The 26,058-nt window shown below is 46.4% G+C and overlaps 2 protein-coding genes across 3 annotated transcripts in view; one reads left to right on the top strand and one right to left on the bottom strand.

The window, feature by feature from the left end:
• The window catches only part of EBPL (EBP like), a 39,205-nt gene extending 30,531 nt beyond the window's left edge, over positions 1-8,674 (top strand). Inside the window, exon 4 of the mRNA XM_004012081.6 lies at positions 335-8,674. Within this exon, the coding sequence (XP_004012130.3) occupies positions 335-575 (241 nt within the window). The 3' untranslated portion in view covers positions 576-8,674. The remainder of the gene's footprint in view (positions 1-334) is intronic.
• A 7,648-nt stretch (positions 8,675-16,322) lies between these two features.
• ARL11 (ADP ribosylation factor like GTPase 11) lies at positions 16,323-25,469 on the bottom strand. 2 transcript variants are annotated; one of them, XM_012184473.4, is made up of 3 exons: positions 25,363-25,469; positions 24,855-24,935; positions 16,323-24,550 (listed from the first exon to the last, which is right to left on the bottom strand). In XM_012184473.4, exon 3 carries the CDS (start codon positions 24,529-24,531, stop codon positions 23,986-23,988), a length of 546 nt encoding a protein of 181 aa, XP_012039863.1. In that variant the 5' UTR covers positions 24,532-24,550; positions 24,855-24,935; positions 25,363-25,469; the 3' UTR covers positions 16,323-23,985. The 2 variants fall into 2 exon arrangements, with proteins under 2 accessions (XP_012039863.1, XP_042110680.1); XM_042254746.2 differs by lacking the exon at positions 25,363-25,469 and adding an exon at positions 25,145-25,299.
• Between the last annotated feature and the right edge of the window lie 589 nt (positions 25,470-26,058).

The raw sequence follows: 26,058 nt of genomic DNA, 5'->3' as shown, positions 1-26,058 counted from the left end.
AAGAGACCTTCTTTAACTCCGAGCATAGTCTAGAGAGGGTACTGTTGCTTCTCCGAGGAGAGTGTCTCTTCGTTGTGTCCGACTCTTTGTGACCCCACGGACTGTAGCCCACCAATTTCTCTGCCCGTGGAATTCTCCAGGCAAGAATACCGGAGTGGGTTGCCGTTTTCTTCTCCAAAGGAAAATGAAAGCATGGGTCTTCATCAGTGATCAACTTGCCCCATCAAGGGAGCTCTGTGTGAAACCGGAGGTCCCACTTCAGGGAGGTGATCTGCTGTGGGAGATGATGTTGGTATAGCTGGCAGTTTCATCTCTGTCTCTTTCTCTCTAACAGGCATTTCGTGCAGATTACCCTGAGTGTGTGTGAATTGTATGGCGGGTGGATGACCTTCTGCCCACACTGGCTTATGGGAAGCCCCAACCTCAACACCAACAGTTGGCTCTACTTTTGGGTTTATCTGGTATTTTTTAATGGTATTTGGGTTCTGATCCCAGGACTGTTACTGTGGCAGTCATGGGTAGAACTCAAGAAAATGCATCACAAAGGATCTAATTCACGCAAAAAATTTCAGTGAATTTTCAAAGTCATAAACACTGTCAGCTTGCTTTATGAGAATGAATCCTTTTTGTTGGGCCAAAATGTAATGCATTCCAGTCTGTGCTTTTCTTTTTTTCATTGTCATTTTGGAACAACCTAATTGATTTCAGTGGAATCAATTTCAAATGGACTGTAAGGTTGACGAGTTTTTGCTGTTGTTGTTTTTTTCCAATTAAATGGCAATACAGGGAACAGAATAAATTTTAAACAGAATAAAACACATTTAATTATATCCTTTTATGGCTAACATTAATTGTTGTACGTTAATAAAGCCAATTATCATGAAATGCCATAGAGCATGTTATATTAATTTTATATTTCAAAGAACTTATTGTTGCTTCAACTTCTGATCTTCCCACCAGTCTTTTGATTACTAAAGTGAAACCAGAAATGAAATGAATGCTTCTGTTTTGTGTTTGTACTGTAGCAAATTTGTGAAGCCAACAAAAAAAAAATTGACAATAGAAGGAGTTTATGAGTGGGTTAACTCCTCATGGGTGAACACTGGGGTTTCACCAACAGCTGATTAATTTATACCTGTTCTCTTGCAAGGAGGAAGAGTTGAAATACCTTACAAAAATACGATAAAAAGTAAATCAGGAAATAGGGACATAGGGAAAGTAAGAGTGAGAAATAATAAGATGAAGGCAAAGTTAATACGCAGAAAGGCATGCCGTGATGTCGTGTATAATTGATACAAGTGACACATAAATTTGACATTTTCCTTCAGCACCAAGAGGGAAACACTGCCACACGCTGTCGCAGGCCACACTCGTTTCGGCAGATGTTGCAGCAGTTCTGTCCAAGGTGGGGAGCGGGTACTCGCCTTAACTCGTTCAACACCTGCTTTTCTTATGGCCTCTTAGCGCACGGATGTACTCTCTTGCCTAGGAGGGTTGCCTGGCACATACATACACCAGGCACTTGCTTGGCCACTGCGGCTGCTGTCATTCAGCTCAGCCTATGTTCCACCTCCATCTAGGTTTCCTCTTATCGTGCAGAGAGCTGCAGGTACAGTCCTGGATGCCAAATTCGTTTCACCGTTTGAGGTATTTGTGAGAGGTTTGAAGGGTGAAGGCATGGAGACCGTTTTCAACTGTTCCTTTTCACTGTTGTTTTTCTGTTCTCCGGTGACAGGGAATGTCTATGGAATTCTCCTGCATAAAATACCTAGAGTAATCACTGTTTTTCTCTGCTTATATCGTGAATGATACTTGACTACGATATTTGTTGAATACTGAATGAATGTGGGCAAGTACGCTTGAGGAATATTATATGAGCACGTTAAAGACTCTGGAAGTTCTGCAGTATGAAGCGAGATTAATTTGTTAAGCCCAACTTTCCCCAACATATATCAGACCACTTTAACAAGTGGGATGGTTGTTTCATGGAACATCAGGTAGGGGGAAGCTCTGAGTAACAGTCCAATTTAATGAGATTAAAAACAAACCAGTAAATAATTAAAGTGGCATTTTAAAAAATGTCATTTGGTATAGCATTCTAATATTTAGGGGAAAACAGAAAGATATTCAAGTCTTACACAGAAAGCAAAGACAACTACAAAACACTGAGAGAAGTTAAATAAGACCTAAATAAGCAAGAGAGATATGCATGTTCATGGATTGGAAGGCTTAATGTTGTAAAAAGTTCAGTTCAGTTCAGTCACTCAGTCGTGTCCGACTCTTTGCGACCCCATGAATCGCAGCACACCAGGCCTCCCTGTCTATCACCAACTCCCGGAGTTCACTCACACTCATGTCCATAGAGTCAGTGATGCCATCCAGCCATCTCATCCTCGGGCGTCCCCTTCTCCTCCTGCCCCCAATCCCTCCCAGCATCAGAGTCTTTTCCAATGAGTCAACTCTTTGCATGAGGTGGCCAAAGTACTGGAGTTTCAGCTTTAGCATCATTCCTTCCAAAGAAATCCCAGGGCTGATCTCCTTCAGAATGGACTGGTTGGATCTCCTTGCAGTCCAAGGGACTTGCAAGAGTCTTCTCCAACACCACATTTCAAACGCATCAATTCTTCAGCACTCAGCCTTCTTCACGGTCCAACTCTCACATCCATACATGACCAAGGAAAAACCATAGCCTTGACTAGATGGACCTTTGTTGGCAAAGTAATGTCTCTGCTTTTCAATATGCTATCTAGGTTGGTCATAGCTTTTCTTCCAAGGAGCAAGCATCTTTTAATTTCATGGCTGCAGTCACCATCTGCAGTGATTTTGGAGCCCCCCAAAATAAAGTCTGACACTGATTCCACTGTTTCCCCATCTATTTGCCAGGAAGTGATGGGACCAGATGCCATGATCTTCGTTTTCTGAATGTTGAGCTTTAAGTCAACTTTTTCACTCTCCTCTTTCACTTTCATCAAGAGGTTTTTTAGTTCCTCTTCACTTTCTGCCATAAGGGTGGTGTCATCTGCATATCTGAGGTTATTGATATTTCTCCCAGCAATCCTGATTCCAGCTTGTGCTTCTTCCAGCCCAGTGTTTCTCATGATGTACTCTGTATATGAGTTACATAAGCAGGGTGACAATATACAGCCCTGACATACTCCTTTCCCAATTTGGAACCAGTCTGTTGTTCCATGTCCAGTTCTAACTGTTGCTTCCTGACCTGCATATAGGTTTCTCAAGAGGCAGGTCAGGTGGTCTGGTATTCCCGAATTTAATTGATCTATAGATTCCATGTAATCCCAATTAAAATCCCAACAGATTTATCTGTTTGCCATTTTTTAAATAAGTTGATTTTAAGATATTTTATGGCAATGCAAAGGGCCAAGAAGGTGAAGACAACGTTGTGAGAGCTCAGAGCTGGAGGACTTTCTCTACCAGACATTCAGTCTTAGTATAAAGCTGCAGTAATTACAGCAATGTGGTGTTGGTACAGGAAAACCAGTGAGCAGACAGACCCATGAAGCAGACTGGAGAGACCAGAAACAGACCTTCCTGTATGGACTCTGGATTTAGGACGAAGGTTCCACTGCAGAGCAATGGGGAAAGGACAGTCTTTTCAGTAAATGGTGCTGGGTCAGTTGCATATCCATGTGGGGAATATGAATTTTGATCCTTACACCATGCATAATATCAACTCCAGATGAATTGTTGATTTTAATATGAAAGGCAAATAATAAAGCTTCAGGAAGAAAAAATAGGAGAATATAGCCTTTAAAAAGATTCAAAACCGGCAATAAGTTTGACTACTTTAAAATCAAGTGTTGATACTTTGGATTATCAAAATCCACCATTAAGAGAAAAAAAAGGAAGCCAGAAGGTGGAAGACATTTGTAGTACATATAGCTGACAGAAGACCTATCCCAATGAGTAAATCAATTAGACAAAGACATGCAATTTAATAGAGAAAAGTTGATGAGATAATTTGACTAAATACTTCACAAAAGAGAAGGGATTTGGGGAATGATAATTAAGGCCACAAGATGTTGCTGTGTGCTGCTGTGGTAAGTCACTCAGTCATGTCTGACTCTTTTCAGCCCCATGGTCTCTAGGCCACCAGGCTCCTCTGTCCCCATGGATCCTGGACTGGGTTGCCATGCCCTCCTCCAGGGGATCTTCCCAACCCAGGGATCAAACCCAGGTCTCCCACACTGCAGGCGCATTCTTTACCTACTGAGCTACCAGAAGCCTGTTAAAATGGCTAAAAATGGGAAGACTGACAATGATGAGTGCTGGTGAGGACGCAGAACCACCGGCCTTCTCATGCACTGCTGGTGGAGTGTAAAGTAGAGAACTGGTTTGAAATGGAACTGAGCGTGTGCATGCCCTGAAACCCAGCTTAGGCGTGCTTCACAGAAGTGTTGACTCTGTGCGCCAGAACGGCAGCAGCATTCATCATAACCCCAAACCAGAACCAACCTAAATGAATAAACTGTGGGATATACATATATAATGGACTGTAGATATGTACAGTGAAAATTCCAATATGAAAATTAACAACCTACTTCATAGTAACATGGATGCATTACACAAAAATAGTTATAAGTAAAAGAAGCCAGAGCAAGAGGGTACATATTGTATGATTCAATTTCTGTAAGCTTCAAAACTAGATAAACTAGGGGAATTCCCTGGCAGTCCAGCTGGTTAGGACGGCTTGCTTTCACCACTGAGCTGGAGGGTTCAGTTCCTGGTCAGGAACTAAGATCTCACAAACTGCACATTAGGAAAAAAGTGTAAAAAAATAAAAAAAGTGTATACATGTCAATTCCCATCTCTATGTATAAAAGAAATAACTAATGAGAACAAAGAACTCTATCTACATTGAAGGAAATTCCGAAAAAGAGGGGATATATGTAAGTGTATAGCAGATTCACTCTGCTGTACAGTAAAAACTAACATTGTAAAGCAGCTATACTGCAATAAAAATTAATTTTTAAAAAATGGATAAAACTGTGGTGTTGGAAATCAGGACAGAGGTTGCCTCTGGGGAAGAAGGTGGGGATAGTGATGGGGAGAAGTCACGAAGGGGCTTCTGAGATGCTGGTAATGTTTTATTTTTTTCATTTGAGTGGTTGTTATAATTTGTGATAATTCATTCAGCTGTACCTGTATGAATGGTGTACTTTTGTCTATGTATGTTATACTTCAACTTAAAAAGTTTATTTGTTGAGATTCCTGGTATAAAGACCTGAAAAATGTCTCCCCCAGGTCCTCGTGAAGAGAATGCTGTGTCCTTGACAGCAGTTTGAGTATGACTGGGGCTGTTGTAACAGTGTCCCCCACGTGGGCTGAAGGCAGGATGCCAGAGAGAGTCTGGATCAGCCTTTCTATGAGGGATTACTAGTTGTTTCCAGTACTTTGCTCTCTGCTGATCTGGCTCAAGCCACGGGTAAACAGAGTAGAGAAAAATGGACGGGCTTACATATTGTGCAGGCAGTCCTAAAAATACGACTTTTCTCAACTGAGCTTTTGCTGAGTATTGCATGGGAGAGAAATGGAGGTTATAGACTCTGACAGGACCCTGGGAGACAGATACATTTTACTGCCAAGTAAGGACCTGAATGTTTTAACCCTTCAGTGAATGGGAAGGATTGGTGTCCCCATATGAAGTCTAACAGGTCACTGAACAAAAGCCTGTCTCCCGGTGACAGGGAGTTAGGGGCAAGGTGACACGGGTAATACTGTATTTCATTAACTCTAAGATAGATATTTTCACCCACATTTTAACATTTTTAAAATGAGAATGCAGTTTACAGCTGATGTGTCATAACTGACTAGACCATGTTTTTTGTTTCAAAAATATAATCATCTATAATCACATCTTGAAAGTGAAAGTTAGTCATGTCCGACTGTGCGACCCCATGGACTATCCAGTCCATGGACTTCTCCAGGCCAGAATACTGGAGTGGGTAGCCATTCCCTTCTCCAGGGGCTCTTCCCAACCCAGGGATCGAACCCAGGTCTCCCGCATTGCAGTGGATTCTTTATCAGCTGAGCCCCCAGGGAAGCCCTATGGCATCTTAGACTCAATTAAATAAGTCACTACCTTCAATATTGTTCCTCTCTTCAAGTGTGAATATCTCCAACTACTTGGATTCAAATGTCTAAATTTTACTTGGGATCTTAGGAATCATTTACTCCAATATCTGCCCCACCCCCGCACCCCCATTCCATCACATTTGTTTCCTAGGAGCTGTCCATAGAAGGCATATTTTGATGATTTGCCTATCAAATGATTTGCAATGAGTTATGAATTGCTTATATTAAAGGCAGCTAGCTTCCTGCAAACTGTCCATCCTTTCTCAGTGTTTCCACCATAAATTTCCTCTGTGCGCTCTTCCTTTCCAAGTAATGTTGAGGCAAATATCAGCATAATCCATCCAAAATCAGAGTCTAAATGATGACGTTTTCTTGTATTTAATTATGTCAGCTCTACAGTCCTGAAGTGCCAGCACTGAGGCTTTAGGAAAAGTCTACAGGCTGCAATGTTGTTCAGTCGCTGAATCATGTTCGATTCTTTGTAGCCCCACGGACTGTAGCCCACCAGGCTCCTCTGTCATCCAGTGTCTCTCAGAGATTGCTCAATTTCATGTCCGTTATGTCGGTGATGCTGTCTCAGTTCAGTTCAGTTGCTCAGTCGTATCTGTTTGCAGCCCCATGGACTGCAGCACCCCATGGGGTCGCAAAGATGCTATCTAACCATTTCATAAAACTTTGTCCAAAAAAGGCTTGACGGAAACCAAAACGCACAAAGTTTGGAGAAGAATCCTTTGTTTTCTTTCTTTTCAAAGTATTCTTAAAATCCATGTACCGTTGTTCGTTACGGAAGCTGGAGTTTGGATCTAAAAATAATTTATAATGAGAATAATTGGATAAAGCCTTGAGAAAGGTTAACTGTTGCTGTCCTTACTCTTGTAAAACTCCCTCAAGGTCCATAATTACCCTGGCAGGCCTCCTCTACTCACTGTCCTTTTAGAAACTCTACATTTTCTCTCCCTTTCCGCTGCCTTGACATTCCGGCTGACCCGACAACAAAACCCCTGTTTCAGTGTAGGACGCAGATCACATCCTTTAATTTATATTAAGGTGCTAGTAACTGATAGTGGTTGGATGTATCATCCTTCCCGGATATATTTGCATTTAAAAAATACAATTGATCCATGCCCGTTGATAAAAAATGGAAAATCCAGATAAGCAAAAAGAAAAATAATTAACCCCCAGTATCATCAGATAGGATCGCTATTACAAATTTAGTTTCCATTTCTCAAGCTGTTGCCTGTGCATGTATTAACATAGGTGGGAGAGGACACTTTTAACATGTGAAGAAGGGTTTTAACCTCCCCGCTCCCTTCCTCTCTCTCCCTTGCCCCAGATTTATCATCCAGGAACTAGCAGTATACTATACTTGTCCACACCGAACCAGCTGGATAGAATTACAGAACATGCCCCCATCCTTGAGAAATTCATGCGCTCACAGGGACCGATAGGTAGCAGTTATCATTTATTTTTGGAAACCAGTTTCCTTAGATGTTTGTGTCCACACAGATCAAGTTGACATCTTAAAATATTGGATTGGCCGCCTCCCAGCTCTTCAAGGGAGGGATCAAGTGTGCTGAGCGTGCTGCAGTGCTGCGTTTCAGGTGTTGAATCCCTTCCCCTTTGGAAGCCTCTCTCAGTCCCCCAGTCAGAAGAGCAGGACTCTGCATTCTTGCAGCCCTTGTCTGTGTCACTTAAGTGGCCTCGTATTGTTTTGTTATTTTTGATGTCCACCTTCCCAGCTGCACATGGGCCCTTCAAGGCCACACTTAGAATCCTAGACTCATATATTGTTTAAAGGGGCCTTGAGCGGGGAGTAGGGGAAGAGGAATTGGGAGATTGGGATTGACATTTACTCCTATATATAAAATAGATGACTGATGAGAACCTACTGTATAGCATGGGCAACGCAATGTTCTGTGGTGACCTAAATGGGAAGGAAATCTAAAAAATGGATGTGTGTATATATGTGTGTGTGTGTGTATGTAACTGAATCACTTTGTTGTACAGCAGAAATTAACAACATTGTAAAGCAACTATACTCCAATAAAAATGTTTTAAAAGCGGGGTGGGGCCTGGGTAGGTTCAGTTCACACACACGGAGACTAAGGCTCAGAGAGGTTGGATAACCTGCCCAAGTCCACATAGCTTTTTAGTGAACTAGAACAGAGTTCACTTAAAGTACTTTTAGGGACTTCCCTGGGAGGCCATTGGTCAAGTCTTCACCTTCTGATGCAGTGGGTACAGGTTTTATCCCTGGCCTGGAGCTAAGATTCCATGGGCCTCCTAGAAAACATAAAATGTAGCAATTTTGTAACAAGTTCAACAAAGACTTAAAAGACTCTCCACATCAAATAAGTACTTTTTCAAGTCCAACCTTGTTAGACATGTTGCCAGAAGCCTGCAAGCTATGAAAATCATTCAGTTTTGTGGATTTTTTAATGGTCAAAAAAATTCAAGCTCAGTACATTTTTGATCATCTGGGTCTATTCATTATACTTGAGGAGCCTCTCAATTTCATTGTTCTGTGTTTGCTGATGATGCATTTTAGTTAAAAAAATAAATATTCTGTCTTGGCCTCTCATTTCTGATTTGCTGTTTTGTGCTAAAAGGAACCGGGCACAGATTTTTGGCATTTCTTGGTTACATTCTGGGAGTCAGACTGCTTTTGGTCCCAGGGGTGCTGGAGGTGGGATCTAATCACTAAGAACTGGAAGCAGGGTCTCACCCAGTTGAGTTGCAGGAATTGAGTGGGTCTCATGGGCTTCTGAGCGCCCACAATTTGAGCTGTCTCGGTAAAGTCATTGCCTGTAGGGAGATAGGACCGCAAATTCATGCTCCCCGCAACAGCGACATCTGGCGGCCGTGGGGTAATTTGAGCGGCTGATCTGTGGGTTCTGATGGGATGCCCCGATTATATTTATAATAGTAAAGCAATTGTCACTGTGGAAGCCACTGCCCTTTCCTGGGGAACCCCGTTTCCTCCCATGACACACCCACCTCTAACCACCCCACACCCAGGATGCACCTGCAGCAGCTTCCTGCCTCCTGGGGGCCCCTCTCCTCCTAGCCCCACTGGCTGCCTGGGTGCAAAGAAGTAGACTTGGGCCATCTGGCAAGGGTCAGCCACCAGCGGCCACGGTAGGTAGGGCAGGCCTGGCCTGCATTCTGGAGCTTGCAGGCCAGTGATTTACTGCCCGCTTGGGCATCAGGTGGCTGGGGTATTTTTAGTGTCCCACTCTGGAAAGTGTCAGTAGTTCACTAGCCCGAAGTTCTGTTCTGTGCAGAAAGGGTTCTGTGATCATGATCGAAACCTGTATCCTCTCATTCTGCCTGCCTTTTCTTGTCGTTCAGCCACTCAGTCGTGTCTGACTCTTTGTGACCCCATGGACTGCAGCACGCCGGGCTTCCCTGTCCTTCACCATCTCCCGGAGCTTGCTCAAGCTCATGTCCATTGAGTCGGTGATGCCATCCAACCATCTCATCCTCTGTCGTCCCCTTCTCCTCCTGCCCTCAATATTTCCCAGCATCAGGGTCTTTTCCAATGAGTCGGCTCTTCACATCAGGTGGCCAAAGTATTGGAGCTTCAGCATCAGTCCGTCCAATGAATATTCAGGGTTGATTTCCTTCAGGATGGACTGGTTTGATCTCCGTGTAGTCCAAGGGACTCTCAAGAGTCTTCTCCAACACCACAGTTCTTGCTTTAGAGTCTGGCTATTCCTGTCATCATATTAAGGGCTTTGAGATGTCCTGCAGTGGAGAAACCTGTGTAATTCCATTAAACCTAGCACCTCCCAAGCTTGTTGGACCACAGAACCCTCTTTTCAGGCCAACAGCCCTTCACAACCTTTGGAACCGGTGGTTCACAGACCCAGGCTTGGGGAGTGCTGGCCCACATGCCACAGCCACGTTGTGAGAGCTGCCAGCTGCCTCGACTCGTGGCTGCATCTGCACCCCAGATGGCATCTCCTTGGACGCCAGTTGCTCCCAAAAGTGAACCTGAGCTCATCGTGAGTCAGTCCCGCCTGGACCATTGCCCCAGTCCTAATCCCTCTCCACGCTGGCTCTCCAACACCTCCCGGCCTGCCTGGTAGCCGAACCATTGGGAGGCAGCAGGGGAGAGAGGGGCCCCCCATGCCTCCACATCTGTTGCAATCCTCTTCCTCGTGCTCCCCTCCCCGCCCCCGCCCCAGATCAGCACCCAGAGGGTGCTGCTTGCTTTGAGGCCAGGAGCCCCTTAGACAGCAATCTTCTTGCTTTCTCTTGCTTTCTGCCTTCTGAGTTCTCATCCTGTGTTCCCCAGCATCTGCTTGGATTGCCCTGGGCCTGGGAAAGAAAGTGAAAGTGTTAGCCGCTCAGTCACATCTGACTCTTTGTGACCCCACGGACTGTAGCCAGCCAGGCTCCTCTGTCCATGGGGATTTTCCAGGCAAGAATACTGGAGTGGGTTGCCATTCCCTTCTCCAGGGGATCTTCCCCACCCAGGGATCAAACCTGGGTCTCCTGCATTGTGGGCAGATACTTTACTGTCTGAGCCACCAGGGAAGCCCCTGGGCCTGGGAGGAAACTTTTATTAAGTGAATCAGTCCCACAGTCCTGACTTGGAAGACTTCAGCCCTGGCTACCCTGGCTGGCATTCTGAGAATGTATTACCTCTTTTTTTTCCCCATTAAATCCAAGCAAGATGTGAACCACAGCCTTTGAATCTGTGAACTGGTCCTTCATCCCTGGTTTCCCTCCTCTTCACATCCCCAGACCCCCACGTTTTTGGTTGAGTCTCTCCCACTTGGCAGCCCCATTCCAAGCAGAGATGGTTCTGCAGGAAGAGCGAAGGTGGTTTGTTACAGGACTGAGTGCAATTAAATCCCAGAGGTCCTGCCAGCTGAGGTGCACTCCCCCTCAGCTGCATGCTGTCTTCTTCCTCTCTGCTTTGATCAACATTGTATAGGAATCTCTAAGTCCATTCCAGAATCTCTGGCTTCCAGAACCCATTGCCTGCTCTCCATTCTTAACTAAAACCTGCTCTCAGCATAGCATATAATCCGTATGTTCACATTAAGTTAGAATCAACTGAACACCCACAAGATGGAAGAGAGTTTTATGGCCCGGGACGACTCCTGGGAGCACGTGAAATTGGAAAACCAAGGAATCTTAAGAATTCCAAGAAGCAGTTTCACACAAAACTGAGAAGTAGCCATTACCACTGCATTTTCCCTCTCAACATCCATACGCCCCTGGCGTGACCATGTTCATGTCAGACTGTCCTCTGTACAAATGTCAAAGCACACGCCAAGTTTGTAGGACATTTGCCATCCACCACCCCTGTCTGAGGTTAGTTCTTTTCTTAACTCGTAAATGATTCAAGACTCAAGCTCTTTTTATGATTCAACCTTGGGATCCCACCCTAGAGCATTATTTTATAAACCAGTGAAATCATGGTATAAAACTATAGATAGGTGGTTTCCACCATTTAGTGCCTGTATTAGTCACCTAGCACTGCGGGGGAAAGACACACCATCTTCTCAGTGGCATGCAGTGGTAAGCATTGTGTTTGGAGCCCTGTGGGGGACCGGGATCTGGATGATCCCGACTGGCCTCAGCTGGCCATCTCCGCTTGGGCTGCCGTGGCTTCAGGTCTCTGGACTACTTAGTAGGCTTTTGTTTGTTTTAAAATTATTTTGTCTTTGGCTGTGCTGGGTCTTTGCTGCTATGCTCAGGCTTTCTTCCAGTTGCAGTGGGCAGGGGGTACTCTCTGGCTGTGGTGCGAGGGTTTCTCATTGCGGTGGCTTCTCTTGATGCAGAGCATGGGCTCGAGGGCGCAGGCTTAGGAGTCGTGGTTCATGGGCTTAGTTGCCGCTTGTCTTGTGGGATCCTCCCGGAGCAGGGATCGAACCCACATCCCCTGCGCTGGCAGGTGGACTCTTAACCACCAGGGAAGTCCTTGGCGGTTTTGCTCTCATGCCTCTCCTCCTCTCCTCCTCGGACAGCAGGCCAGCTGAAGCTTGTTCTTCTGATGGCAGAGTCAGCAGAGGGAAACCCCCGCATGCAAACACTATTCAAACCCCTGCTTGTGTCTATCTGCTGACAGCCCACTGGCCAAAGAAAGTCACATGGTCAACCCCAGTGTCGACAAAAGGACCCTCCATCCACAATGAAGCCACAGCAAATGTGTGGATGGAGAAAGGAGTGAGGAATCGGGGCCAATAATACCACCGTGCTCGCTGGTGGCACACAAGACGATAAAGGGCTTCTTCGGCCAGTTGCTGCTAGCAGCGTTTTGTTGCAAAGGTGCTTCAAGGAGCCCAGCCAGTTCTGGGAAACTTCGGAAAGTTAAACAGCTCACAGGCTCCCTGTGGTCAGAGAACCAGGTGACCACCCTGCTAAATCCAAGTCAGCTTCTAGAGGGAGAGGGCAGCCCGGGAGGCCAGATGAAGAGGGAGCAGTCAGCAGAGGTGTAGAGAACAGAGCAGACAACCAAAGAACTCTTCCACAGCTCAAGGGTGCAAACCGCTATGCTCTGAGGCATTGATGCCAAGGAAAGCAGATGGCAGAGCCTCTGGGCCAGCCAGGTGAAGGCCAGCGCTAGCCGAAATATGGACAAGAAGGAATACCAAATAGGCAAGGTTGAGACCCTGACTCGAGCCCTATAGTTAGTTGGGTTTAGATGCTTAAATTAAGTGGCTGACTTTATTTGAGGGGGCTCCAAAATCACTGCAGATGGTGATTGCAGCCATGAAATTAAAAGACGCTTACTCCTTGGAAGGAAAGTTATGACCAACCTGGACAGCATATTAAAAAGCAGAAACATTACTTTGTCAACAAAGGTCTGTCTATCCAGATCATGTTCATTGGACAGCTGAAACTGAGTGAACTCCGGGAGATGGTGATGGACAGGGAGGCCTGGCCTGCTGCAGTCCATGGGGTCGCAAAGAGTCGGACACGACTGAGTGACTGGACTGAACTGAACTGAACTGAAGCAAAGTTATCCGTGATGTTCTGGTTGCTCTTGCCTTATTTATTATTTAAAATGTAGTTTTCATTTTTATAAAAATCATACAGGTGTCTAGTTTAAGAAGTGAAATAAAACCCAGAGGCCTGTAATGGGAAACAGAAGTCTCCTGCTTGGGGCTTCCCTAGTGGCTCAGACAGTAAAGAATCTGCCTACAATGCAGGAGACTAGGGTTCGATCCCTGGGTTGGGAAGATCCCCTGGAGGAGGGCATGGCAACCCACTCCAGTATTCTGGCCTGGAGAATCCCATGGACAGAGGAGCCTGGCGGGCTCACATGTGACTGAGCCTCTAACACACACATAGTCTCCCTGCTGCTGCTGCTGCTGCTGCGTTGCTTCAGTCGTGTCCGACTCTGTGCGACCCCATAGACGGCAGCCCACGAGGTTCCCCTGTCCCTGGGATTCTCCAGAAAAGAACACTGGAGTGGGTTGCCATTTCCTTCTCCAATGCATGAAAGTGAAAAGTGAAAGTGAAGTCGCTCAGTCATGTCCGACTCTTCACGACCCCATGGACTGCAGCCTACCAGGCTCCTCCATCCATGGGATTTTCCAGGCAAGAGTACTGGAGTGGGGTGCCAGTGCCTTCTCCGATACCAAGTCTTAATTACTTCTCCCCAGAAGCAGATGTTTTAGCTGTGTCTTGTCATATTTTCTCTATATTTCCCCCCACATTTATGTTGCTGTTCCTTGATTTTCCAACCTTACACATCGTCTGTTTTCCTACCTTGGAAGAGAAGAATCTAACCCTCTCACACTCTCCCCCATGCTCCACCCACACACATATTTTCCTTCCTCCATCCTCCCACTAGAGACATTTTGGTTAAATGAATATTTTAGTACTTATATTATTATGACTTATGTAAAAACTTTTCACAACTGAGCCATTCGGTATACTATGATTATATTTCCTTTTGGTGCAACTTTTGTTTCCCCAAGAGTTTTTTTTTTTTGTTCTGTCTGTTTGCTTGGTTTTCTCTTGATAAATGCTTATCAATAATACAGCCCTAAACTGTCAGAATTGTGGATTTCACTGATGCAATCGAATAGATAAGAGGAAGCCACTGGGTTTTTTGGTAGGTTTATCTGCAACATCCTTCCGGGAACCACGCATTCTCTGGTTCTCTTCTGTACTAATTGCTCTGGAGGCCGTCACAGAGCTGGTGTTCTCAAAACTCCTCTGCTTCCCTCTGGTGGTGAATCTCACAGTGCCTGCATCCCTGATCTTCATTTCAGTTTATTCTCTTAAAGGAGCGTGACGACCAGTACCCTTCTAAGAAAAGATGCACGCATTCTCGTTTATCTGAAAATGACATTCTGTCCTCATAAATGATTGCTAGCTTGATTGGGTGTAAAATTCTAGGGGGAAAATAATTTTCCCTCAGAATGTTTTCTCTTAACTTTCCATTTTGAAATAATTTTCGACTTACAGAAAACTGCGTAAACATTCCAGAGTTCTGGCTAACGCCTTTACCTAGCTTCCCCTAATGCTAACGTCTTACATAGCCGGGATGCACGCAGAAGTGCACATCAAAAAAAAAAAAAAAAAAAAGAGGCAACTAAGCAATTAACTTCAGTACACTGTGTTAACAAAGTGGCAGACTTTGGATCTCACCAGTTTCAATAATGTCATTTTATTTTCCAGGATCCAATCTAGGACCTCACATTATACTGAGTTGCTAAATCTTCTTTGTCTCCTCCATCTGAACCGGTCCTCAGTCTGTCTCTTTCATGATCTTAACCATTTTGAAGAGTACTGGTCAATTATTTTGTAAAATGTCCCTCAGTTTGGATTTTTCTGATGTTTTATCATGATTCGGTTGAGCCTATGGACTTTGGGGTGAGAATGCCACCGAGACGACGTGCCCATCTTCCCGCCTCATATGGTGATGCTATGCTCACCGCTCCATGGTGATGCTATGCTCACTCCTCAGGATGTCCATCTTCATCACTTGGCTAAGTAGTTCATGCTAGGCTTCTCATTATTATTTTTCCTTTTATAATTAGTAAAAATATTGGTAGACATTCTCTAAGATAACACAAATACCCTGTTTGTCCTCAGACTTTCACTTATCAAATTTTAGCATCCATTGGTGAATCTTACCTATAAAGAGTTATTAATATACTGTGCTTAATAGTAATTTTCTATTTGCCTCATTTCTTTTACCGTCATTAATGAAATTCTTTTGTAAGATGAAGCTGTTCCTTCTCCTCCATGCATTTAGTCATTCACTTAGTTATTTGTATCAGCATGCACTCACTGATATTTCTTTTATCCTAGGGGTTATCATACCATTTTCAATTGTTCAAATTGCCCTCTGAATATTGAAGGCTTTGTTCCATTATCCTTTAGGTTTTAGTATTGCTGTTAAGTTTAATGCAGTTCTGGTTCTTGACCTTTAGTATGTGACCTGTCATTTTTAGGATGTTCTGAAATTGAAGAGTATTGTGCTCATGTTTATAACATGCATTTGTATTGGGCAACTCCGTAGACTTTTTCAGGCTGGAAACTCATGTGTTCTGAAAAATGTTCTTGTTTTATATATTTATCTGATAATTCATCCCTCTTCTTTCTCACTCTTTCTGAGTTTTCTGGGACATCATTATCCTGATGCTAAACTTTGAGACTAATCCTCTAGTTTTCTTATGTTTTAATTCCCAGTTTTTCCTCCTTTATCATTTTGTTCTACCTTTTAGGAGATTTTTGCTTCTACTCTGTCTTCCAACTTTGTACTGGATTTCAGTGTAGAATTCCAAGAGCGCTTTCTTGGTTTCTAAATTTTTTTTTATAGCCATCTTGCTTCATGGATGTGAGATCTTCTCTTATTTCTAAGGAGATGTATCATTTGGGGGAAGTTTTCTTTTGCTTCCTGAAATGATCTCTTTCTCCTCTTTCCTCTGAGTTGTTTTTTCCTTTCTCTCTCTCATATTGGAGACTTTTTCTCGGATGTCCTGTCGTCCTTTATTATCTGTTCCTATTTGAATAAGGCATTATCACTTCTTCACACTGGAGTGATCCATCACTCACTGCCTTCAGCTTCCCGACTAGTGAGATAATCAAGCGTTGTCCCTGATGAGATGCAGCATGAAGTAGAGAATGCCACCTCCCTGTGTCACCAAAAACATCTGACCTGAATCTCGTCACACCTTTAGACCTGACTTCCACTTGACAGCGTTTACAAGTGATACGGGGACCAATTAAATGACACACGACCCAGTCAGACACCAGCTCTGAGATGCTGCTTTAATGAATGACCTGGTCCCTTCAAAATATCAACATTGCGGGGCAGACAAATGGAAGGAGGATAAAGAGACATAATAACCAGATGCAATGATATTCTAGGGACAGTGCGGGAAATTTGAATATGGATTGAATATTGGAATGTACTTGGGAACTATTTGAAATTTTCTCAGGTGTGATAATGCATGTGGGTTAGAGCTGATGTGGTCCTTATTCTTTGACTAGAGATACTGAAATATGTCTAGGTAAAATACAACGTCTGCAGTCATCTTCAAATGGTTCAGAAATATACTATATGTACATACCTTTATCTAAAGATAAAACAAACATGCCAAGGTGTTAGCAATTGTAGTACTTAAGAGGTGGGCATATGAGTGTTCATTATAGTAATTTTTTTTTCAGCTTTTCTGTATGTTTACATTTTCCATAATAAAAATGTAGGTGGAGGAAAGAGAAAGATACCAGAAAGCTTCTAGAAGCTCGTGTGAGTCCTGGCTCATAGGAGGCAGGGCTCGTCAGCTGCTGAGCCAGCTGGTTCATCCGGGGACCTTCAGATATCAGTGTTGTGTCTTCTCTCCAGCCAGCCAGTTCCTAGAGGGGGGCCCCCAGTTCCCACCTCCCTGTGTAAACCTCCCTGCCAGCCCCTGGGAGCTGGAAGCGGGAGAGTCCAGGCAGCCTCACTAGTCCATTCACACACTTTCAAGGCTTTTTTTTTTTAACAGATGTCTCATCTCATCCTCAACTGGTAACACCTCCAGAGAATAAACTGAAAGCATCCAGTGGTCCAGACTGAATAAAATAGCAAAGGAGTCTGAGGATATGTCTCTTCATACAGACTTTCCACAAGTTATGTTTCCTTTGTTGCTTCATGAGAACCCAAGTCCTGAGATGTCCTGGGGTTTGTGTCAGAAGGACTTGCTGTGTGAGGCTGTGTAGACCGAGGTTTCTGGGCCACACTTCTGCAGAGGTTCAAATTCTGCTGTGTGACCTGGGACAAGTTGTTTAACCTCTCTGTGCCTCATCCCCCAGATCAAGTTAGAAACTCTCACATTGTTGGGGAATTAATACACCTTGAACTTAGACCAGTGCCGAGCACAGAGTGAGTCCTTCGACTGAACATACATACACACACATACGTACATATATCCCAACCCCCAACAACTTATATTCCCACTTTCTTCGGTCTGTGAATCACTTTCTGTCTTCTGTAATCTTAGTGCTATCTCAAGCCTCCCAGATTCACTTCTGCTTTCTTTGTCCCTGTGGGCTTTGGTGTTAAAAAAAAAAATCCCTTTATTGTCCCTCCTGTCTGTTATGGGGAGATGGTAGAGTCGTGTGTCTATGTACATTTCACAACGTGGAGCCACAGGGCTCAACAGCTTGCTTGCTTGCTTTGTCTCTCCTGAAGCAGCTCCCCCAGGTAGTACATTCATCATAGTCTGGCCTGAGCTCAGAGTGTAGCAGGCAGAGCCGGGGGAGCATACGCCAGGCTTCTTACTCAGGTGTGGATCCAGCTCCTAAAGTTCTGTCTAGAAAACGCTAAGAAGCGCCTTGGGATGAACCTGCTGGTTGCATGTCCCATGAGCTCCTTTCTGAAATCCCCTGAGTCATCAACACTGACTGAGGGGAAGGAAGGGTGTGTGATGGGTCCATCCCGAAGCTTGTGTAAAAACCTCATGACCCGTGGCTGTGACAGAACCTGACAGCCAGCCGGCTTCTCCGCCCCACCACCCAGAGCTCTTGATTCCTGGGGATCACCTGATCGACCCAGAGAACTCGATCTTGTCTTCAAAGTCGTAGAAAGGGGCACCTCTGCACATGACTTCCTTGAAGAGTTTGGAATGCTGTTTTAATATACTTTCTCCCCAGGCAGGATAGTTGTTGTTAAGTCACTAAGTCGTATACGACTCTGCGACCCCATGGACTACAGCACACCAGGCTTCCCTGTCCTTCACTGTCTCCCGGAGTCTGCTCAAACTCATGTCCATTGAGTCGGTGACATGACTAACCATCTCATGTTACCGAACCATCTCATCCTCTGTCACCCCCTTCTCCTGCCTTCAATCTTTCCCAGCCTCAGGAACTTTTCAAATGAGTTGGCTCTTCTCATCAGGTGGCCAAAGGATTAGGCCCACAGAATTTTGATCTTTTTCCGCTTGGGTCATGACGTTGTCCTTTTACACGCAGAAGCCCAGCTCAAAGTATACGATGTGCTAAGTTGCTTCAGTCGTGTCCGACTCTTTGCGACCCTCTGAACTGTAGCCGGCCAGGCTCCTCTATCCTTGGGATTCTCCAGGCAGGAACACTGAAGTGGGTTGCCACGCTCTCTTCCGGGGGATCTTCCTCCCGCTCACTCAGGACTCTCCCATCTTGGCTCAGCCTCTGCAGCGAGAGGCATGGCCTGAACAGTCTCATCATTCCTAGTGACTGACTTGCATCTGTTTGTCTGCAGGGGCGGGGGCTTCTGTGTGGGACCCCACTGGTCTTGAGTTGCCTCAGGTGGGCTCTGAAGGAAGATGAGTCTTTATCGAGGCAACTGCACCGCATGATCTGAGGTTGCAGCTGGGACGCTGCGGGTGGCGGAGGACGAGAAGGAAGGCAAGGTCCCGGCTCACCCATGTGCTCGGGAGGGGGCTGTGGCCCACTTTAGAGGACACAGCTGCCCCCAGCCCCAGCGGGAGGAGGTGAGTACGGAGATCCGTGAGGATGGACAGCCCTGACCCGAAACTCAGCAGAACCAAACCAAAACCCAACTCCCATGGTTTGTAACTTTCATCGAAGGATCGCTTCTGTCCAAAAGTGGGGGGGAGAAACATCTTCAGAATCTGAGTCAGAGGGGCTCCCCTGACGACTCACTGGTAAAGAATCTTCCTGCCAGTGCAGGAGACACAGGTTCGATCCCTGGCCTGAGAAGACCCCGCCTGTCTTGGAGCAATGAAGCCATAATTGTTGAGCCTGTGCTCGAGAGCCCATGTTCCACAACAAGAGAAGCCCTGCAATGAGAAGCCTGCACGCCGCAACTAGACAGTGACCCCTGCTCACCACAACTGGAGAGAAGCCTGCGCAGCAAGGAAGACCCAGCACAGCCACAGATAAATAAATAAAATAAAAGTCAGTGAGTCAGAGAGGGAGAAACTCAACCCGTATTCAAAGAGGTGATCGGCTCTCCAACGTGAAATAAATACCGTATACAGTGTTGGCAGAAAGAAACAATTCATTTATATATAAGAAGGCAATAGGCATGTGCTTTTCAGCCACATCAGCTCCTGCACCTCCTTACTCCTGCTCATGGATTAATGGAAGGCAGAGGGATCTGAAAGGTGTGGGTGATTTGAAACATGCAAAATACCTCTCCCATAAGGAGAATACCTTTTAAACAAGAAAATAGAAGGCATAATTTGTTTTTCCTAAGGTCCCCTGTGTTGTAGCTCTGTGGTGTAAGTACATATATATATCCACACGTGTATCTGAGCAGAAGAGCAGGAGGGGAGCCCCTCTGTCTGCCCCCTCCACGTCCCTGATGGGCTCCAGCCTGACTCAGGAGGGGAGCCAAAGGCTGAGGCCATCCAACTGGCCACAAACTGCCCCACCTTCCAGTTGTCAGCTGCCGGGAGAGTAGAATCCGCAGGCCTACCGGCCAGCACTGACCTATTGCCACCCTTGCTTCCAGTGGGCAAGGCCAGCTACCCTATGGTCTTCAGGGAAGATTCTAAAGGAAGATGGGGTTCCACCCTCCCTCCAGACCTGCCATGGTTGGAGTAGAAGCAGGGGGAAAGATGGGAGACCTGAAGAAGGCAAAGCCAGCCACCACCTGTGTGCCTTAGGCCATCCTGGTCTCTTCTCAGCCTTTCCTGGGCCCCTGGCAGTTACCTAGCAACATGGCAGATGTTTTCCACTATGGAGTCATAAGTGTTGGGTAAACTATAGTTATAAAAAATGTTTTAATGTAGGCTATCATTGAACATTAAAAAAGTGGGGGGGAATCCAAGTGGCAGAAATGAAGGGAAAAAACCGTAACCAAAGCAGTTAGGTGAAGCCTGGAGTTCAAGAGCATCTTAGAAAAGCCAAACGAAGATTCTAGGGACCAGGCTGCAGTCATAGCATCTGCATGGGGATGGGAGATATGGCCTCACTCTTGTTTGGAGGGGAGAAAATTTTGCTCTGAGCTCAACAGAAAAGCAAGAGCATTAAAGTGGCACCCCCCTCTTAAAAGGGGATTAGAAAAGTCTGCTCACCAGCTCAGTCAAGCATGTGAAAGCAAATGGTCTTATCTTGGGATATGAATGCAAAAAAAAAAAACAAAAAAACAGTCATCTGTCAGAAACTGCATCTCTGGGGCCTGGCCTGTGAATGAGTACAGAGTTCAGATTTCTAGTGCCTGGGAGGTCTGTGAGCCCCAAGCGGAGAAACTAACATAATATCTGATCTCAAACAATCAAAAGCCCCAGCATCTAGTAGACAGCTAATGGGAAACCCCTCTGTGTAGAAACCCTGTCACAACCCAGAGCACAAGGCAGTCACACAGGAAAAGCACACGCTGCTGAAGATGAGCTCACAATGAAAACAGGACAGATCACGTGAGGAGATGAGCTTCCATGAACAGAAACCAGCAGATACTTCCAGAGGGTCCTGGGTGCCCCAAGGTCTACAGATAATGCCAGTGTGAATAGAGCTATAAACACATTCAGACCCAGCAGAGCCCAGCGGTTCCGACCCCTTCACAACCTGCTCCTCCCGGGTCCACCTTCTCAGTTCATTCCAATCCCACCTACCACATAGTTTCAAAACCTTGAATGTCTTCAAGTTCTTCCTCTCTCAGCCTGTTTTCTTAAAAATGGCTCTCAGTGTTCTGATCTTCTCCTCTCCTCTGTGACTGCGACAGGCATCCGCTGGGATTCCCTGCCTCTCCATTCCCAGTGTTCCTGCTTCTCTTTATTTCACCCCTACACTGCCACTAAATTAGCCTCTTAAATGGAAGCCAGACAGCTCCACTTCTCTGAGATCAACTCCTAATTATGAAAGTCTAAGCCTTCTCGTGTGTGTGTGTCAGTCACTCAGTCGTGTCCACCTGTGGGTGACTCCCTGGACTATAGGCCATCAGGTTCCTTTGTCCATGGAATTCTCCAGGCAAGAATACTGGAGTGGGTTGCCATTTCCTTCTCCAGGGGATTTTCCCGACCCAGGGATGGAACCTGGCTCTTAGATTCTGAACCACCAGGGAAGCCTTCTCAACTTGGATCTAAAATTTCTCTCCATTAAAAAAAAAAAAGGTAACATTTGTTCATTTATTTGGCTGTGCCAGGTCACCATTTCAGCATGTGGGATCTAGTTCCCTGACCGGGTATCGAACCTGGGCCCCCTGCATTGGGAGCGTGGAGGCTTAGCCACCAGACCACTAGGGAAGTCCCTCCTTTCGGTTTTGTTTCCTTTTATAATACATACCACCTCTCACCCTCAACCTCCTGTTTCAGGTTTTTTTTTTTTTTTTTTTTTGGCTTATTTGTTCTCCTATACTGTCCCTCATGCCTCCAAACAATCTATTTCCTCTGATTAGACTGCTCCCCCATCTCATCTACCAATCAAATGTCAACCTTGGATTAAACCTCCTAGAAGCACGATGTCGTGGAGGAATGCAGGCATCATCAAGGGCTAGAACATCTGGTTCAAATTCCAGAAGTGTCACTTAAGAGCATCGCCTCGAGCAAGTCACAACCTCTCTGAGCCTCAGTGTCTAATCCTATAAAATGGGAAGGATACCCACTTGGCAGAATTAGGAGAGTTAGAGATCAACTCTTGTAAGGGACTGAGCACAGAGCCGGCCCCAGCACATGCGCAGTAAACAGCAAACTCCCATCCTCATCTTTTCATGGGAATCATGTTCTCTGCTTCCCCACCCAGAGCTCCCTGAGCCTGGAGGCCTTGTTCCCTTTGTCTGCATCGTTGTACTTTCCTGTGTCCAACACGGGAAGTCTTGAAACACATCAACTGGCAAGAGGTGGAAAAAAACAGGCACATCTAAGCTGATGTTTGAAGGGGAGACTTTGGGTAGAGGGACCTCTCAGACATCAGAGGGATGTCGAGGGCCAGTTGTCACGTGTCACTCCACAGAGGGCAGAGCCACCGTCAGGAGCTCTTAGGAGGCTGATGGAAACCCAAGAGGGAAAGAATATCCAACATTTAGAGCTGTTTAACACGAGAGGAGGTACCAAATGGAAGCAGCTTGCTATTAAAAATCTCAGATTATAGGAAGAATTCCTGGGTTGGATGAAGGATAAGACCAGGTTGGTGCTTCTACCCTTAGGGAGTCACAGGTGCCTTTTAAAATCTAATGAAAGTTTCTGATCTTTTTGCAAATAATTTCAGGAGCTTCTTGGATCCTAGGTAAAGATCACCTCACCTGAGAACCCTTCTAGGATGCTATGTTCAACTTCTTCTTTCCCTGTAAATAGTGAGAGGTACATTGCCGCTCTTCATATCTTCAGAATTCACGCCTCCCATCTGGAGGCCCCGCTTCATATCTAAAACTCATTGCCCTTTGCCACAAATTCCATGCTCGACATATTTTTGATTAAGTGAATGAATAAATGGATGAATGAAACCGATTAATCTGATCTCTAAGGGAATCTATACACTACAAGAAGAAAGAGAAGGAAAACAGAAAGAAAACAACGAAGTGTTCTGGAAAAAGACCAGCACAGGATAACAAAAAGGTGGAGAAGGGCCGTGCATTCGTGCGTTCACACTCAGTCGCTTCAGTCATGTCTGACTCTCTGCGACCCTATGCACTACAGCCCGTCAGGCTCCTCTGTCCGAGGGATTCTCCAGGCAAGAATACTGGAGTGGGTTGTCACGCCCTCCTCCAGAGAATGACTAGTCAGGGTCAGAGAAGGTGATTGCTTTTGGAAGGTCGGAACTCCCAGCCTCTGTCCAGGGCTGAGTGCCCCAGCCAACTTCTAACCCGAGATCTCTTGGAAGCAGATCTCTTGACCCTGCTGGCCCTGACTGCTTGCAATTTAGGGGGCTACTAAGGACAATCACTCATAAGATCGTGAACACATCCAAGTCTGATATTCTGATCTGATTTTGAAACCTCTTTCCCTCTGTGAATTTAGGTCTTAATTATTCGGCAGCTACTTGTTCTGTTATTACAGTTTCTCAGTTCACACGCGGTAATGATGAGTTACTAAACAAATTCTGTTGAGGTATTTTTCTTTCTTTGTTGTTTAGTCGGTAAGTCATGTCCGATTCTCTTGCGAGCCCATGGACTTGTAGACCGCCAGGCTCCTCTGTCCACAGGATTCTCCAGGCAAGAATACTGGAGTGGGCTGCCACTCCCTTCTCCAGGGGATCTTCATGACCCAGGGATCAAACCCACGTCTCCTACACTGCAGGCAGATGCTTTGCTGCTGAACCACCTGGAACACTTAGAGTATTCATTATTCCAAGAGTAGCTGATTTGCAACAGCAACACCGGTGGCAATAAGTCCCAAGACTTACACATTGTGTCTGAGCCTAGGAGGGTTCCTTGTTTAATAAACAGAACCCTCCAGGATTAGCTGGTGTTCCAGTCTGTAAGAGCAGAGAAGACAGGCTGCTCTGCCGAGATTGAGGCTCTCAGGTTTCCCGACAGCCGCCCCCTGCACTCACCTAGAGACTCGGGGGGCTGCGGTAGCTCAGGAGACGCCTCAGGCTCCCCAGGGCCTCAGGCAGCCCCTCACCGGTGAGGGCACTGCAGGCCCGCAGCTCCCAGCAGAGCCCCGGGAACCTCTGCAGGCCTAGCCTGTCTCGGATCTCGGGCAATGGCAGGGCGTGGGGTGCCTCCTGCTTGTTGGCCAGCACCAGGAGGGGGACGCCATCCAGGTGGGGGTCCTCCAAGACCTCCGTGAGCTCAGCCACTGCCTCGGGCAAGCGGGCGTCGTCTGTGCTGTCCAGCACAAACACAAGGACGGCCGTGCCCTCCAGGTAGTCCTTCCAGCTGGCCCTGAGCGGGCTCTGGCCCCCGACGTCCCAGATGGTGAGGCATGCCTGCCCAGGGGCCTCGAGGGGCTCCACATTGAAACCCACGGTGGGCAGGGTCTCCACCCGCTGGTGGCCCTTCAGTTTGTACAGGAGTGTGGTCTTGCCGGCCGAGTCCAGGCCCATCATCACCACCTGGGCTTCTGTCGTGTGACTTCGAGAACTCACAGACCCCATGGGGGGCCACTGCCAGACCCTAGGGAAGAAAGGCCAGGTGCACTCGTCGGGAGGAAGACAAATCCGTGTGGGCCATGGGAGAAGGGCTTCTACACCCAAGGTAATGTCCACAGTGTCAGCTTTCAAACCCAGGTCTGGGCTTTGAAAGGGCAGGGAAGAAGGGCTGTGTGAGTCAGCATCAGCTGACCTATTTCTGGGGGTCGGGGGGGAGGGGTGCCTGCTGCAGAGAAGAGACCAGGGTCTCCCCGTGAAGACATGGAACGTCAGCTCCCATTCCTTGGTAGTTAAGGCAAGGAGGTACAACCCACTTCTGCTAGACAAACCTGGTTGAGCAGAAGTGACTGAAGGATGTCTTCGATTCTTGCCGTTCCGTGGCTTCGAGCCTCTGGTGTCCACCTGGAAGCCTAAACCCCAAGGGGAAGTTATTTTGGGGTCAGTGCACTGAGAGAAGTGGGCAGGGGGTTAGTGGTGACTTCTGCAGCCTTTGGAACCACCCCGCCCCTGCCCCACCCAGGACCAGGCTGCCACCCCTTTAACCATGCCTATTTATAAATCCTGCTGACTGCAGGCAAAGGAACCAGTCAGAGCAAAGTGGTTTCCTCCAGTGGCTTACCGACATAAATCACCTCCAGAACATTACACACGTTTTTGAAGAATCTCAAGTGTTAAGACCAAGACCTGTCCCCACGTTAAGTCCCAAGAAACCTTGGCTGGAACAGGGGAAGGGACATCTCAGGCCCAGGAATAGATTTCAGCTGCCCCGTGGAGGAAAATGAGACGCCCTCTGTTCAATCCTCAGGCCAGGGGTAGAAGCGTAAAAATGACAATTACCTCAGAGTTACTAGGGAGTTACTACCAAGTTAAGAGTTACCGAGGCTGCCCGTCTGTGTGGTCCTCCCAGGGCAGCGGCTTTCAGTCCTGAGAATCCAGTATAGTGTGAGAGGATGGGGCCGGTTCCCCTTTTTCTGCTTCCCTCCCGGGCGGGTCGGGGGCGGGGCCGGCTCTGAGCCCCTCCCCCGGCGCCGCCGGGGCTCCGGGAGAAGACACCCTGGTGCCGCCAGGATGCCCTTTGCCCTTCCGCTCTGCCCTAGGAGCCTCGGCGCAGCTCCTGGGTCTCTGCAGCTCAGACTCCGTAGGCAGGAGGGCGGGCGCCTGGCTCGGAACCGGGTCGTGTTCAGCTGCTTCTCTCCTGCTCTTCCTCCCAGGATCTCAGATCCCCTCCAAGCAGAAAGCTGAGAACTGGACCTTTTCTTTCAGCTCATGCCTCCCTGTGTTTCTGGTGCCTGGAGATTCTTTCGTTTGCTTGGAACCATATGTGCTTAAGAACTGCCTAAGTAGGATTAAACAGTCTTAAAAATTAGGCCTAAAGTGTTGAAAGTAAACCAATATATATATAATATATATATTTAAATATATATAATATAAAATTATATATATAATTATATATAATTATTATAGATATATAATTTTATGGCTTACCTTATATGTGAAAGTGTAAAAGTGTTTAGTCACTTAGCTGTGTCTGAC

Source organism: Ovis aries, chromosome 10 (assembly GCF_016772045.2).
Source record: "Ovis aries strain OAR_USU_Benz2616 breed Rambouillet chromosome 10, ARS-UI_Ramb_v3.0, whole genome shotgun sequence".
Taxonomy (NCBI): Eukaryota; Metazoa; Chordata; class Mammalia; order Artiodactyla; family Bovidae; genus Ovis; species Ovis aries.
Note: the sequence above shows the minus strand (reverse complement) of the source record. Positions and strands in the feature narration are given on the sequence as shown.

Excerpts from the sequence above, each read along its gene's own strand:
- ARL11 (XM_012184473.4), bottom strand. The coding sequence starts at position 24,531 with ATGGGGTCTGTGAGTTCTCGAAGTCACACGACAGAAGCCCAGGTGGTG.